This window comes from Thermobia domestica, chromosome 1, assembly GCF_964235325.1.
Source record: "Thermobia domestica chromosome 1, izTheDome1.hap1.1, whole genome shotgun sequence".
NCBI classification, from domain to species: domain Eukaryota; kingdom Metazoa; phylum Arthropoda; class Insecta; order Zygentoma; family Lepismatidae; genus Thermobia; species Thermobia domestica.
Window position 1 is genome coordinate 197,258,070 of NC_137454.1, and position 16,009 is coordinate 197,274,078.

General features: G+C 34.1%; 2 protein-coding genes across 3 annotated transcripts in view; one reads left to right on the forward strand and one right to left on the reverse strand.

Annotated features, from left to right (window-relative positions):
- The window catches only part of LOC145666972 (chymotrypsin-2-like), a 405,304-nt gene that overhangs the window by 73,511 nt on the left and 315,784 nt on the right, over window positions 1-16,009 (reverse strand). The window lies entirely within an intron of this gene.
- Window positions 1-16,009, forward strand: part of LOC145666976 (trypsin-1-like) — an 88,702-nt gene that overhangs the window by 1,093 nt on the left and 71,600 nt on the right. For both annotated transcript variants that reach the window (XM_081734647.1, XM_081734639.1), the window contains exons 2-4: window positions 3,798-3,892; window positions 11,999-12,084; window positions 14,333-14,477. In XM_081734647.1, coding sequence (XP_081590773.1) covers window positions 3,798-3,892; window positions 11,999-12,084; window positions 14,333-14,477 — 326 coding nt within the window. The remainder of the gene's footprint in view (window positions 1-3,797; window positions 3,893-11,998; window positions 12,085-14,332; window positions 14,478-16,009) is intronic.

The window sequence follows — 16,009 nt, forward strand, 5'->3', positions numbered from 1 at the left end:
GAATGACTATAAGCGCTCGTACCATAGATGCTAATTGCATCGGGAGTGCTACGCACATTGTTTCGGGGATCATTTCAAATTATTTATATAATTAATGTGCAAAAATTGGGTCAAATCGGATAATATCTTGAAGCAACACTGGAATAATTTTTCGGTACTTATGCAAAGCAAGGCTTTTACGCTTTTCAAAGACGTTACTTCTATAGTTTTGTTAAAAGAAAAATTATGACCATAAAAACAACGAAACGTTTCTTTTCCGTACATTAAACATTTAATTAAATAGTATTTTCAAAAAATCCCATTTTAACTCTCAATTTTCGTCGGAACTGTTTTAAACCGGAACTATTAACTTTAGAAAGTTATTAATTTACGACTGATAAACCTGTCTCATCATTCGATTATATATCTCCTTGCTCATTTCTAAGTAGATTCAACTCCAGAATTAATCACAAGAAGAATATTGCAAGTTGAGTTTCGCCTATACCCAACCCAACCACCCATGTGTTTGGCACATCTTTAATTTTCTCACTTCGATATTTCAATGAAATACTTCTGTTACACGTTTACACGATTTCTTCCCTCTATCAATTATGCCTCTACAAGAGTTTAGTTTAAATCTCTGCTTTAAGCAATTTGGAAATATTTAGCAGTTGTTGTTGATCTGTTCTAAGGAATAGCTTTTTTTGGTACTATTGTAAACTTCCATTTTATGTAAGAGATAAGAGTAGATAAACAACTCGAAACTCACATCAGACAACTTGTCAAGATAAATAGAGATTGGAATGAGACTGAATTCTTTCAAATATGACTACCGAGAGCTTCTCGCATGATTCAAGTTATTTACGATAAAGCATGAAATATTAGCAAAGTCATATCAAATGTCCATTTAAATAATGCAGCAGACGATGGAGATGAAGCTTGTTGCCATGCAGTTTGCAAATTCACTATAGCATTGGTTTCCCATCTCTTCTTCAATTAACTGAATAGCAACTCCCTTTGATGTTATGTTTCCACAGCTCAATCGCAATGAACAAACACTTTACATACTCCGTTATACTTGATAATGTGTAATAATCGAAAGCTGTACCAGAAAGTCATGAAACGTCTCCGTTATATTTTCATCCCAATCTGCATGTGAAATGTTCTTGTATATTTATTGCTTTAATTTTGTTGTTCCTAGTAAATCCAAATAGACTTCCATAACACTGATAGTTTCTTTAAATTATTAATATCATCAAATTTCTACTAAGTTTACAACTTGCTCTCTATATCTTTCTTGTCACTTTCCTCTTTCTAGTTACTTTTATTACATTTTCTTTTGTTGACGGATCATATTAATCATCAAATTTTACAGGGTTTTGCAGCCTTAAATCCATCTATATACCACCTCTATCGTATCTCATTCACTTGCAAATCAGATAACTTAAAGAACATTTGAGTTGTAGAGTTATGTATATCTGAGTTTCTGATGGTGTCTGTTCAATAAATGCAGTACAAAGTCGGAGTCCTCCAATTCCATGATGCACTTGATAGATCTTTGTTGGAAGTACAAATATCAAATAGGATATTTGCTTGACTTATGAAGACTTTGAAAGGTCTTAGTCTTCGTTTGTGATATATTCCTTTCTCTGTTTATGTAGTATGAAATAATAAATTGCATAATCTTTCCATCAGATATTTTTCTTAATACACCCTTCTTTTTTTCCGCTTCTTGTAGCTGTTTCATCAGCAATTTCTGTAACACTTGCTTGTTTTGCATCCAAACATTACATATGAGAAGCTGGAAGTAATTGTGGCTTCATATAACGTTAGAGTTGACAAACTTGTGTATTTTAGTGCTACCATATCGGGCACGGCGTTTTCATTCTTCTTTTTGTATTTCCTACTTCAGCAGAAGTATTTATTCTGAAGTAAACTCACTAACTCAAGAAAGAGAAAGAATCTGTAGGAAACAAACTACATATAAAAATTGAAAACTTTACGATTCTCATAAAATCTGTAAAATAAATTCTTTTTAGGTTTTTTTTTAATCATACTAGGTCGCACGTAAGCATATTATCTTATTAAATAGTTGAAAACGAATAAAAAAGTGTTTTCTCGTGTCAATGTGAGAATAGAGTTCAAGGTGATTATCAGTATAATTAAGAATTCCTTCGTGGCTATATGGTAAACGTACATGTCTTTGGATTAAGTTTAATTTACAGTGGAAGGTCATGTTATTCGTATCCCATATAAACTTGGGGATCAATGTCTAATATTTTTACGGTGCTGAATGAGACGCTAAACCCGAAATGAACCAACTAAATTAACTAGTACAAGCGACCATCATACCTAACTTTTCCTCAAAAATCAATATGAAAAGTTGCTGGAAACGAACGCAATAATAGAAGAGCACTTACTGAAGGAGTAATGTTTTTCATATTTCTCCTGAGTGTTATAATTATTATAGAAAAAGATCTATAAATCCAGAAAGTGAATTTTATGTAGAACTAGTTGTAAAATGAGCCGATGCTAAAAGCAAGTTTTAAATTCAGATATTATTTTTCACGGAAGTATGAGTTTAAGAAGGGGATATTTTTCAAATTATCATTTAACCAAATGTAAGTTTTCGTTTAATAAACAGTATCAAAGATATTCCCCTGCAAACTGTAAAAGATCCCATGTTTGGTATAGGTTCTGATTTGAACCAAATGTCGCACGTCTGCTATGAAAATCTGCACAGTACTTTTCCGCTATAGGCTGTTTTCAATTACAAAGAAAACTCTTTCTACTCTCTAAAGTGATAGTGGGGTGTGGGGTGGGGCACTCGCGTTGTGGATTCATTCTTCATTGACGGGACACTAGTGGCGATGGATTTTCGGCGGATGTTGAAGATGAGATATCGTTATCATTTCTGCCTTAGGATGGATTATTCCGTAAGTTTTTCCTGCACAATTTAGCCTCCTCCATTACGTTACGACTATACGTGAGTAAATCTATCAACAATTTAATAATGTATGTTTCGATCAACGAGGTGGAATGTAATGACCACGTCATTCCTCTTCGTAACCTTACTAGGCTACTAACTGTAGGTCTACATGAAGTCTGTTCTGTATGTGGTAAAAGTTAAGGATGTTTTGCATCTCAAGGAAAGATTTATGGACGTATGTTGTAACATTACAGCCGATACTTAGCGCCAGAGGTCAAGTTACCCGGAAAGAACAACGTATCTGACAATCGTTTGGAACGGGAACACATTAATAACTACCTGTAACAGTTCGTGGTCCTTGTTGTATGCCTAATCTATTTTGTTGGAGGACAAAGCAAAGAAACAGTCATAACTTCGTAACAGTTAGCGCTAGAACAAAACTAAAAATGACATTAAATTTATATTAAAATGACATACAACATGCTTTTATTTCCAATTAAGAAAATTGTGTAATATTCAAGATGGCAGACGTCTTTCAAATGTATCAACAAACAATTTCCAAATCCATATTCTCCACCTGAATTAGTACTTTGATTATATTTTGCAGTAACTACTACTTATAAGAGTGTGTCCGCGTTTTGGGGCCCTATATATTACATTTCATGACCTGATTAATTAAAAATAACTATGTAGTTTTTAAATAAATCGTGAGTTTAGAAAAAATAATATTTTTAGCAACCAAGTATTCATCCATTGAAAAACTATTTGTATATATATTATTCTGTTTTTAATAATCTTAATGAATGATTTCAGCCTCCCCTGTATCTCATATGTTTATGAAAACTTGTATAATTAATGGAATTCTAATACATACGTGTACATGTTTCAGCGGAGAGAAACGGGCTTTTGCATACACATTCTCATCATAAAAAAGTAAAGATCTTTGGTGGATATCCTGCAAAGCCTGGAGAATTTCCTTACCAGGTAACACACATATTAGTGTAAATACCAATCATTGTATTACGTTTAACATAATATATATTGTGACAACCAAGCGGTTATTTATTGTTTCAAGAGGCGAATCTGTAGAGTGTGGTATCTTTTACCTATAGCACAAATTGTATTCAATTTGCACAACTATGTAATGACATATGTTCAATCTGAGGAAAATAAAGCAGATGAAACCTCACGCGCTGGGAGCGCGATCCTCCTACTCATAAGTACTTCTGAAAGTTAAAACATAAGTACTCCTGAAATTAATATTTCATCCTTCCATCTATCTTTGATTCACGGAAATGATACTAATTATCTACTTACTATTATATTCTCGAAATATGGTTTTAAATATTATGAACACTTACATTTAGTAGAACGAACATGGCATAAATATATTTCGTTAAATAAAATAGTTATGCATAATTATATTTTAAGTGTTATTTTCGTAGAAAATCTTCTTTTAAAATATGGTACATTTATTAATTTTTGTATATACATTTCATAGATGAGAATGTTATCTTATTGGCTTATGCAGAAATATCGAAGTATTATTTTCCTTCGAAATCTAAGGCGGACATCACAAATAGGTTCTAATGAAACCAAGAATTAATTCTTTTTGGTTACTACCTTTTTTTTACTATTTGGCCCTCACTTTTAGTACTCTAGGTATTGTTCTACCTATATCTTGTGCGTGAACTGAGCACTACTTTAAATGTTGTCCGCTTACTATTGTTGCCGTTTAACAATTTTGTTCAATTGTAGTATAAACACACAATATGGGTCGAAACGACTATATATCCTAATAGAGTTTATAAAGCTGATTTTTTCCTTGTTAATATCCGTAAATCAATGTTCTTGATACTAGATGATCCTACCACTGTAGTCTTCTTACTTACATCTTAGATATCACTACAACCTTGGTTGTTCATTTTGCTTTCTAATTTCTCATTCTATCTCTACTTGTTATCCTATGCACCCAGCGTAACATTCTCATTTCGGTAATATTCATTTTTTTCTTATTATTTATCATGATTCTACGATCACAGAAAGTGTCACATAATTTCTTCTAGTTTCGCCGTTCCTCTGGCATTTTGTGTGTTATTTCCATGTTGAAATAACCACTCTTACAACAGATATACTAAATATATAAAATTCTTCACTATATCTAATTTACTTGTTGTGTGACTTTCTTATTTCTTTCTCAGTTAAATTCGCGACATTCAGTTTGCCCTTTATTAACGTTTAGGCCTCCATCTTACAACTTTCAATCTTCGTAAAACTTCTTCACTGTTCGTATTGTATAATATACTATCATCGGAAATATCATAACTATGAAGCTTCATTCTTCTCATCTTATGTTGGAAAATTCATGACAATGTTGAAGAGGCTCGTACTTAAGGCTGCGCTCTCATGTAATCCAACCCGAACAGGGAATTTAGCTTGTTGATCTCACACTATTACTTGTTTGGATCTTGGCTCCTGTATACATTCCTTGGATTAATCTCACGCATTTCTCTGACATTCATTTTTTCCTCAGACATCCCCATACTTCCTGCCATGGGACCCTACCGTAGCTCTTTTCCAAATCAATAAAGAATATATAAACTCGTTTTTGGTTCTTTCCTGGTGTTTTTCCATAGTTGGTCTTAATATAAAAATGGAATTCATTGTACTCGTTGCTGATATAAATCAAAATTGTTCTCCTCCTATTGATATTCCCTCCCATAATCACCCATCTACAATTTCCTCCCAAATCTTCATTATATGTCAAATTAGTTTCATTTTTCTGTAGTTTCCATGATCCTGTGCATTTGCCTTCTTAAAATTTGATATAGTACCAATATCCCTGCACGAATTTAGCATTTTTCCGGTTCATAAATTTTCTGTTTCAGGTAGATTTTCTGGGCGCAAGCTCTACCATGCTTCCACTAATATGCTGTCAGGACTTAACGCGTTTTCAGTCTTCATCTTGGTCATCTTTCATTTTCCTAATATACAAAATGTTGTTTGTTGCCTTGTGTCTAGTTTTTGCGAGCCTATGCAGCTTCTTCACTTTGCCTAGATTTCATGTTCTACATTTACAGCCCCTCTAGCCTTGTATTTTTGTTATAACCATTGCTTTCTTTGATGTCTTGTTAACTACCTTGAAACTAAATTTATCCTCTTCGGTTTCACAAATATTCCATATTTTCTTTCCTTGTAATTTTCAGTAATTTTCTAACAAAAACAATACACAAATCATTATAAAAATATTTTTCGCTTTTTCACTTTTAAAATTTCTTTTCATTACTATTACATATATAAGTGATTCGGGAAAAGAGAATGTTATGCTAGAAGCCACTTCCTGCAAAATTGAGTTAATAGGTGAATGGGTTAGAATCAGACTAAATAATAGTATGTAGGTAGTTTAAGTCTGGAATTGTAAATGCATATAACACCGGGAGCTTGTTTCGTTTGAGTTATTGTATTACATTGCATTGAAATGTTGAACTTTTTTTCAGTTAATTTGGAAGTTAGAAAATTGCGCTTACCATTCTCTTCTGCCGAGTCTCTCATGTAGTTTCAGTCTAATTACAGTATGTCTTCTCAAGATTTACGTGATAATACAAAATGCAATGTACTGAAAATCCAAAACATGAAAATAGGTTTTAAGCTGCTTCCCTAACATAAGTTTTATGCTGCACAATTGGAGCGAACCAAGTTGGAGTTGGAACCCAAGAACACAATGTATAAAGTTGAGGACTCAGAAAGCAGTATGCCGAAATGGAAAGTAATTTGTAAGAAAAGAATACGGATTGCGAGAGAAAAGGCAAAATATCCAAGTGTGAAAAGAATGGACGAAAGTAAAAGTGATGGTTTTGTACTGGCTGTGTGGAAGAACATTGTCAACAATACGATACCATCTTTCGTATCTATACATTCTGATTAGCTTTTCCCAACGTAGGACCTTTTTTGTCAGTTTGTGAGCTACATTTGTCATATTTCGCCACAAGCTATATTACTAACATGAGTTCTATTTCCAGTTTTTCCTTGGTTTCCTTTCCGTAAGCATCCGACAGTCAATTGCTTTCTTGATAATACTATTCTTTATACCTCAAACTATTCACATCTCTGTACACCTGATATTTATGTGATATTTTTTTTATAAAGAACACGGTGAAAGGAATTCACACCGAATAAAGAAAGAACCTTGCTTTTCAGACATTTGACTGTTTTATTTAACGAATCAGCTTGTTACGCTTATTGTCTTACCATATTTGTTCTTTACGTAATCTAAGATTTTATTTATTTATTTTCATGGGTATATTTATTTTTGATCTCTCTTCGATCGTTTCTTACATCCTCAGTATTTTTACTGACACATAACTTGTTATTAATACCCACTGTAATTGCATATATGTATAGTTAATTCTGTCACTTATTAGTAATATAAGTAGCCTAAACCCGTAGTAAAGGTAGCTGGTTCCGGAGCTTGTGATCACGAGTTTTAATTTTCTCTCGATTCATATTTATTTTTCTAATGGTTGAAACAATTTTGTATACGAGCTGATAGCCGTTACTAACGAAGTGAAGAGCATGTTTGGGAAACGAGTTTGGTACTGTCATCAGATAGCCAACTGATCGCGTACAAGGGATACTCGTCATTTATTAAGTGTTCATACTGTAATGCATGCCTTTGCTTCCATTATTTTATCGTCCTTTGGCATGTTCCTTATAAATTTTCTTTTTTTTTCTGTATTAATTTATATAGTTTCAAGTCTTCAACGATCCCTTTGTACTTACAAGTATCTAGGACATGATATATAGCTCTTTATATCTTTTGCATGCAGGTGTATATCAAGACGTTTTCAACCTTCTCACAACAATTACCGACGCAATGCCATTTCATCACTTATTTTGCCACAGAAATAAATAAATGATAGTAGACAGTGAGACTTGAACCCACGATCTTACCACTCGGCCACACGACTATACAGCAACCACTATTCTTGTTTTCGTCTACTTTTTCCATGCATAGACATTTAACGTTTCCCCTCGCAATCCATATTCATTCTTCACAAATTATTTTTCATTCTGTATAGAAATTGCTGAACCTTCCCAAATGTTATACATTGTTCTAGACTTCCACCTCCTAGTTGCTTCATTGCCGTGTGAGAGACTATGTAAGATCTTAGTACATCCGCAACCAATGCATTAACGAATATATTAACGCCTGCTTCTGTTTTATTTTTGGAACTACATTCTGTTCTATTAAATTATGGTATACTTATATTTAGTCATACGTATTATCAGTGACGATTTCTTTGTTTCCGTGTTTACCGCCAGTAAACGAACAGTTAAAGCATGATTTATCGTGAATATTTCTCAAAATAGAACTTAAAACTACGGCATGAAAATGGTATTTATTATACAGTTTCCTTCTCTGACTCGCTCTGAAGTGAAAAGGAAACGTGAAGCACGATCACCTAAATGGTAATTGCTCAACGTTTTCTCTGATTATTGAGCACCGGGTTGGTCATTAGTCCGTAATTTCAACAGCATATAAGTTTGAAATATATATATATTCTTTTTTTAATCTTGGTCTATATTTGACATTAGCTCAAATCTCATTAACTGAGTGCATCGGCACAATAATTTTATACATGCTTCAAATATACGTGGTGAGTAAATGTGCCTCACTTCCAACGTAATACAAAAGAAGCTGTTGTACATTCTATTGTTATAAATAATTGTACATTAGTTCAAAATTGATTTATTGGCTCAATTCTAAACAAAATATTGCTTATGATGTATGAAATATCTAATGTTCAAGAACATTCCTCCTCGAAATATGTGACCCTTTCATAGTCTTCACATAAAGTCATTTACTACATGGACGTTGGAACATGCATGTAATCAGATAATATAATTTGTTGTAAAAGTCATGGACAATAAACAATGTAATCGAAGGAGTTTAATTTACAAAGAAAGTGTATAGAGAATCCACATTAAATAAAAACATTTGTGTTTGTGTTATGTTCTGAAATTTAGAGCTATATTCGAACACTATGTTACAATAAGGCTCACGTATGGCAAAATAAGGCTCACGTATGGTAAATTGGTAACAGGGACAGCCTAATGAATAGTGTTTGAATGTAGATATCGAGTCTTGGATTAATTCAGTTGGCAGCTGATTAGGTTGCATTAATCAATTGTTGAGTGAGACAATTTGATGTCTGGAAAGATAAATGACTGCGATTTTTTGCTTTAGAGCGCAACGTGAAAATAACACGAAACATTTCTACATTTACTTAAACTGAAAAAAGGAGGATATGTTTAGATTTATCAAAGAAAAAGAACCTCTCTCTTAAAGGGAAACTTACAGCAATTCTACATAAAAGATTTTAATGTTTCACTTTAAACTGTAGATGTGAATCCTTCAAACAATTTCACACTTGATTAACTGAATTCCGATACGAGTAAAACTATAGAGTATGTCAAAGAGAGATCGATCAATGTCATTTGAACATGATTATAAAGCTGTTGCTTCAAAGAACGCAATGCCAGAGCTAAAATATACCAATTAAACTGTCGCAAAGAGCGATGTCTCATAAAAGACATTGACGTAAACGGCATGTGCTAAAAAAGCAATGGAAATAAAACACAGAATGCAAAAACATGAAATTATCTTAGTATATTAAAGATAACAACATTCGATAAATTGGAGGAAAGAATTTGCTGAGTAATTTAAATTGAGCGAGAATGTTAATTTAGGCGAGAAAGTATAAAGAACCAAGCGGGAATACTAGAAATTTATATTTAGGCTATAGAAGATAAAATGTACGTAATTGGATGAAATTGATTTACTATAGGTGGCGAAGATAGAAGTAAATGAAGATGGAATTTATATACTTGACTTAAATGAACGGGGAAAGATATTGTTGGATTACTCGATAAATACTAAGTTCTGGAGAAATTAAAATAGGGAAAAACATGAAAAATTAAATCTTTGAGTTTTAAGTCCCACGTATGTGCTGTGTAGGCTAAAGAATATAATGAAAAGGATGACTGAAATAAAGAAAGTGGGAGGAAACGGAAAATCCTGAGAAAATCTACGCACAGGTTTTTGATCTCAAGAAATATCACGTAACGCGAGCTGACATCGAACGAGGGACTCCAACCCCTATGGATGAACACACAAAAACTGAGCCACCAAAGCCCTTACGAAAAATAAGAAGTCATTACTAAAAAAAAAAAATATCTGCATAAATAATTGTTATCGGAAAGTTAATTCTGTAGTAGGGAAACGGGATGATTGCGAGACTAGTTCTTGTAGAGATTGATTCAAAGAAAGCAAGATAAGAAAATATGTATTTAAGACGCTAAAAAATTAACAATATAATCAAACTGAAATATCATCATACATGAGATGATTCAAGATTCTTCTATAACTTGAAGTTCACTGATAGAAATCTTTATTAGAAACTTATTTTCGCTGGAAGAAAAAAGAAATATTTATCTCATGATAAATATAGAGTGAACTTAAGAAATATTTATTTCTTCTAAAAAATAAAAAAAATGATAACTATATACTCATGAATTGGTTTGTTCTAGAAGAATCTGCATAATGATAAGAATATGAAACAAGAAGAAAAGGAAACAAGAAGTTGATAAAAAATAATGGACATGAAAACGAAACCGATTCCCATCATTCTTGTCATCCGAAGTATCATTTCTTATCCATTGGAGATTATGCTTCATATCATACTTAGTAGGGACGGAAATAGAACCATGTTAAAAACTTCGGACCTGCTTTTACTCGTACCCGAGACATCAAGGCAATATTAAATGTGGTAATCACTTAACAACCTCGTCTTGGTATGATACTCTACGCTACTTACCCTTTAGTAGCCTGATAAATTAAACTACAAGTTACGAAGGACGTATTTCTAACAATATTCCATATTAAAATATCTCGAAACCTAACTAATATTCCTGCAAGTCTTGATACAATTAAGCTTATAAAAAATCATGTCTGCTTTCTTTTCTTCTTCCAAGGCTGCATAAAATTCTCATCCTTAACTGTAGAAACGTTTCGGAACGTTTTCAACATTGAGTAAAGTTAATTTGATCCGTTTCCAAGTTGAAGAAGAAAATGACGAGTATCTCAACTACTGACTTACTGAAGATACACGCCTTCTTCCATGGGACCAGTCTTAAATCAAATATTTTCGTCTAGTCAGGAGTTTCTTTGCACAACATCAAGTAATTCCTCGGCGTAATTAAGTAGCTGCCGCAGTAGATTTCTGGCCATAAGGTCCGGTTGGAATTCGTATAAGTCCCATGCTTCTATCTTAATTTCAGTCCTTACTGAGAGTGATATGCAAGATATTTTTCCTGTGGAGAAGAAAAGAGATGATGGAATCATTCACGTGACGAGAAATTGAAGGAAGTCCGAGAATGGAGAAAAAGATTTACACAATTACTTCCTTGAATTGTTCATGCTTTGATATTTTAATTAATTTCAATCTTTTTAACTTTCGCATGATCAGTGTTTTATTATTCTTCTCAAATGCAGTATGTAGAGAAATACTACATTATACACGTAACAATTTATAATATAATTGGTAAATGCCATTGAGATTTGGAATACCCTAGTAGTGCACTAGCTTTACCTCTGTTCTCTTCTTGATTTTGGACTACCTTTATATCAAACTAATTTTTCATATTTAGTTTATTTCTTACTCTGCTTCATTACATATCTATGAAATCTAATTTTTTCTATAATCTATTTCCCAGTTATTCAGTTCGTTACCTAATATGATATACCGTATATAATGCCTTTCTAGCACTAGCTCATTTTCACAAACATAATATGCTGCTAGATATCTTAGAATGCAATGATAATAAGTCGAATTGCGTAATGATAACAGTCATATAGAAACATTAGTCTCACCTATTATTTTATAACTAAATATATCCCTAAGTGTACATTTAAAGAGAATTTTTATACAAGAAGTTAGAACATAATATACTACATTTTCATGCTGAAATTGTTTCATAATTCTTTAGTAGTTACAGTAGACAATTTTATTTAATATAATTGCTTTAAAGGTTTCTATATTCCGAAATGATGACCATCACTGTGGAGGTTCAATTCTCAATGAGAGATTTGTTTTAACAGCCGGACACTGTATTGAGTGAGTATTCATTGTTCTATATCTATTTTTTTGTATTTGAGAATGTAAATTTCTGCCTTCTGCTGAATTTCCACATTCCATCAAGATATATATATATATATATGAACGTATCTGAGTGCAAGTTTAAGAATATCAGTTAATTGTATATACTATCGATGCCATTGTACGCTAGAACTACTTAGATGATGTCACTTCTTTCAAAAGGCTTATTATTTTATTCATAATTATATTGCGCAGCAGACAAAATTGTGATCGTTCTTAAGTATTTTACACACCTCAACTAACCCGTTACAGCGGTACTGGAAAAACTGTTATTACTTACATGTTCAACACATAAGAAAGTATGGATAAATATTACTCTACTCACTGCAGTATCAAATGGTACTAAACCAAAGTATTACGTATTTAAAAGTCTCCATCGTTCTTGTCCCCATTAATGCAGAGAATCCTCATCGTGCACAAGGGGCTGGGACTGAAATAGCAGGTTTCATTTATCATTGACTGCTCCTTCATTTGTGAATAATGCTTTAGGATTTTCGGGGGGTTGGAGCAGTCGGAATTTTGCAAAGGAATTACCACTGAACGTTTTTCTACTTCAGAGAAATACTTAATCTATAGTAACCTCACTATGCTTTTATAAGTGCGATGTTTGTCTTTATTGTGTTCGATACAAAAAGACTAACGTCAAAATTTTAACTTGCCTAAACTTTTTTGAGAAACCTTTTATATAGTAACGCAAAATTTCTGTTTCACAATACTGATTGCTTTTGATGATGGCGCTTTTACTGCATTTCTATTTATTTATATTTGGTCTAGGAATTAATTCGTGCGGTTGGTACGCACACATTGAAGCTGTAGTACAAACACAAAATACATAAATACCTTAAGAAAAATATTGTCCATCGCTAGCCACCACTTTCGCCCATCTGTCAGGCAATGTACGGATTCCGTGGCGAAAGAAGTCCTCATCCTTGGAAGCGATCCAGTCAGAGACCCATGTTTCGATATCTTCTGAAGAAGTAAACCGCTGTCCAATCAAATCGTTGTTCATGCAATCGAACAAGTAGTAGTCCGAAGGAGCAACGTCTGGTGAATACGGCGGGTAGGGTAAAACTTCCCATCCGACATTTTCTAAATAGGTTTTGACCGGTTTTGCGACATGTGGGCGAGCGTTATCATCTTGAACAATAAGTTTATCATGTCTGTTCTCCCATTCTGGTCGTGTTCTGGCCAGAGCTTGCTTCAAACGCATTAATTGTCATCGATAACGTTCTCCATTCATAGTTTCACCCGGTTGCAGCAGCCCATAGTACACCACATCTTTCATATCCCACCATATGCACAGCATAACCTTTGCACAGTGAATATCTCGTTTTGGTTGTGATGGATCTGGTTCACCTGGTTTCACCCAGGCCTTTTTTCATTTAGGGTTCTCGTAATGGATCCACTTCTCATCACCCGTAATAATTCGATGCAGAAACCCCTTTCTGCTCTGTCGTTGAAGCAGCAATTCGCAAATGGTTTTTCGTCTTTCAACGTCTCTGTCTTTCAATTCATGTGGAACCCAATGTGACATCTTTTGAATCATTCCCATGGCTTTCAAGCGTTTGGAGACTGTTGTTTGATCAACGCCTAATGCTGCTGCAAGTTGTTCCTGCGTTTGACACGAATCCTGCTCGAGCAATGCTGTCAATTCTTCGTCTTGAAAATTTTTTGGCTGTCCAGCTCGCTCTTGGTCTGCCAAGCCGAAATCACCACTTCTAAACCGTGCAAACCACTTCTGACACGTTCGCTCAACTAGAGCATGGTCACCATACACTTCCACCAAAATACGATGACTTTCAGTCGCACTTTTCTGCATGTTAAAGTAATGCAGCAGGACACCCCGCAAAAACACTTTATCAGGCACAAATTGCGCCATGTTCACTTAACTACAAACTGGTGTTGTTGACGCTTTAATCCACTGCCCTATACTACGAACGATACGCGATGACAGGGGTTTGCAACACATGTGTGGATACACGGAACTGTGGGACGCTCCGTTCGTTGCGCCATCTCTTGTCCACCCGCACGAATTAATTCCTAGACCAAATACTATTCATGTGTTTTTCGTTTGTGTTCATCTTTTGGGGACACATGTTTTGTTCTTGGAAATTGTGGTTCTATGCACTCATTCTTCCTGCTGTTACACTTTGCATATTTAGAAAAAATATATGTACTTATCTATCTTGTTTTATCTTTCTTTTAGCGACGACGCAAATATTTACAAGGTTGTAGCTGGTATTGTGAATCTTACGGAAAATGGACAACGGAGTCTTGTTTCTAAGGTTCACCTTCACCCAAAATATTTTGAAGATATCGAAGCTGCACATTACGACATAGCTCTTTTAGAGGTAAAATACCTGTATTAAAAGCTTAGTAATGTTATGTCATTAACTTTAATTTGCACATCCTATAATCATATATATTAAATGTTTGCAAGTTATTAATCAGAGTGCACAACACAGAGCATAGGATGAAAAAGTTGGGAAGAATTAACATCTACGACGACTTCTCTGATTGTAATACCTTTTTCATAATTGCAAAAGTTTTACCAGCGTCTTTCTCTTAATATGAATGTTGTTAAATGATTTGCCAACGATAGATTTCATTGCATGGAGGCCAGCTTCTTTAGCCGAATCACAGTCTATACCAATTGTAGCAAAAACCCCCTTAGCAACAAACAGTAGATCAGGAGAATCTTTCTGTAAGGGATTGTGTGCGTGTAACTACTCGATCATCTTCTTAGCACTAGAGGAGCTCCTGCTTTTTCTTGAATCTCGGAGCTCCACGTACTTACCTGAATTCGAATGTAACGATCCACATTTTTTTGTTATCAGCAACCTTAGTTATATCTGTCGTAGACTTTATCCTTCTAACAACAGTGGAAGTACTTAACCTTCGCCCATGGGTAACGTTGCGAATGGATTTGATCGAACGCATAAGAAACAACTCAATGATCATGTCTAACCAAGTTCCAGACCTAAATCTTAATGTTCTTTTTTATAATAAAGTAAGAACTCCCTACAACTTTCATGTATTTATTATGAGGCAAGATGTGTTCTAGAGCCACTATGCGCTGCAAATAAATATGTGCTGTCTCTGCATAGTTCAAATATCTTTCAGCATGAAAAAGAATAACATTATTTGAATACAATTCAAGTGAAGATTCCAATCGGCAGCACGTTCTGTGGTAACATATAGTCGCACAATTTCTACAATATGGTAATATCGTGCCCATAATTTTGCAGTTCGACTGTGAGTTGTCAGTTCGTCTACCTTCTGGTGGAACACACTAAGAGCTATCTGAACATTTATGTTTTAACTGACAGAAGACCAATTCTCCCTCCATGAGATAGGAAAATATAGCCTCCTTCAAGTAATAGCTCAAACATGAGTTCAGTGAAAGCTTCTTGTCTGAGAGAATGGGTGATACCAATAAAACGAAGAAGTTACTCATTATTCCCAATTTTGTACTAGTTACTCGCATTGGTATCAATAAAAAGAGAACTGAGCACTACTTGTCTCGGCTGACCACGGAAAATCCCCACCCTTTTGAATAACCACACCTCTATTCTCGAGCCGACTAACTACTCCGCGTTTGATATCAATAACAATCAAAGACTCCTCTGTGATGCTAGTAACTTCTCCAAATTTGTGGAGTAAGCTAAATATGTGACTCCGTGCGAAATATGGCAAAGTATATGATTGTTTTGATACGTAGAAAAACTTATAAGCTGCATAGAAATGTTGCAAATGGAGATTACCAAAAACATTATAGGTTCATGAAAGAAAATGTAGAGTGGTTAGCATAACATTTTTTTAGGAGAATCAACCGAAATTCGGACTGGTGCACTACGTAATGACGAAAAGATGAGGGTTTTCT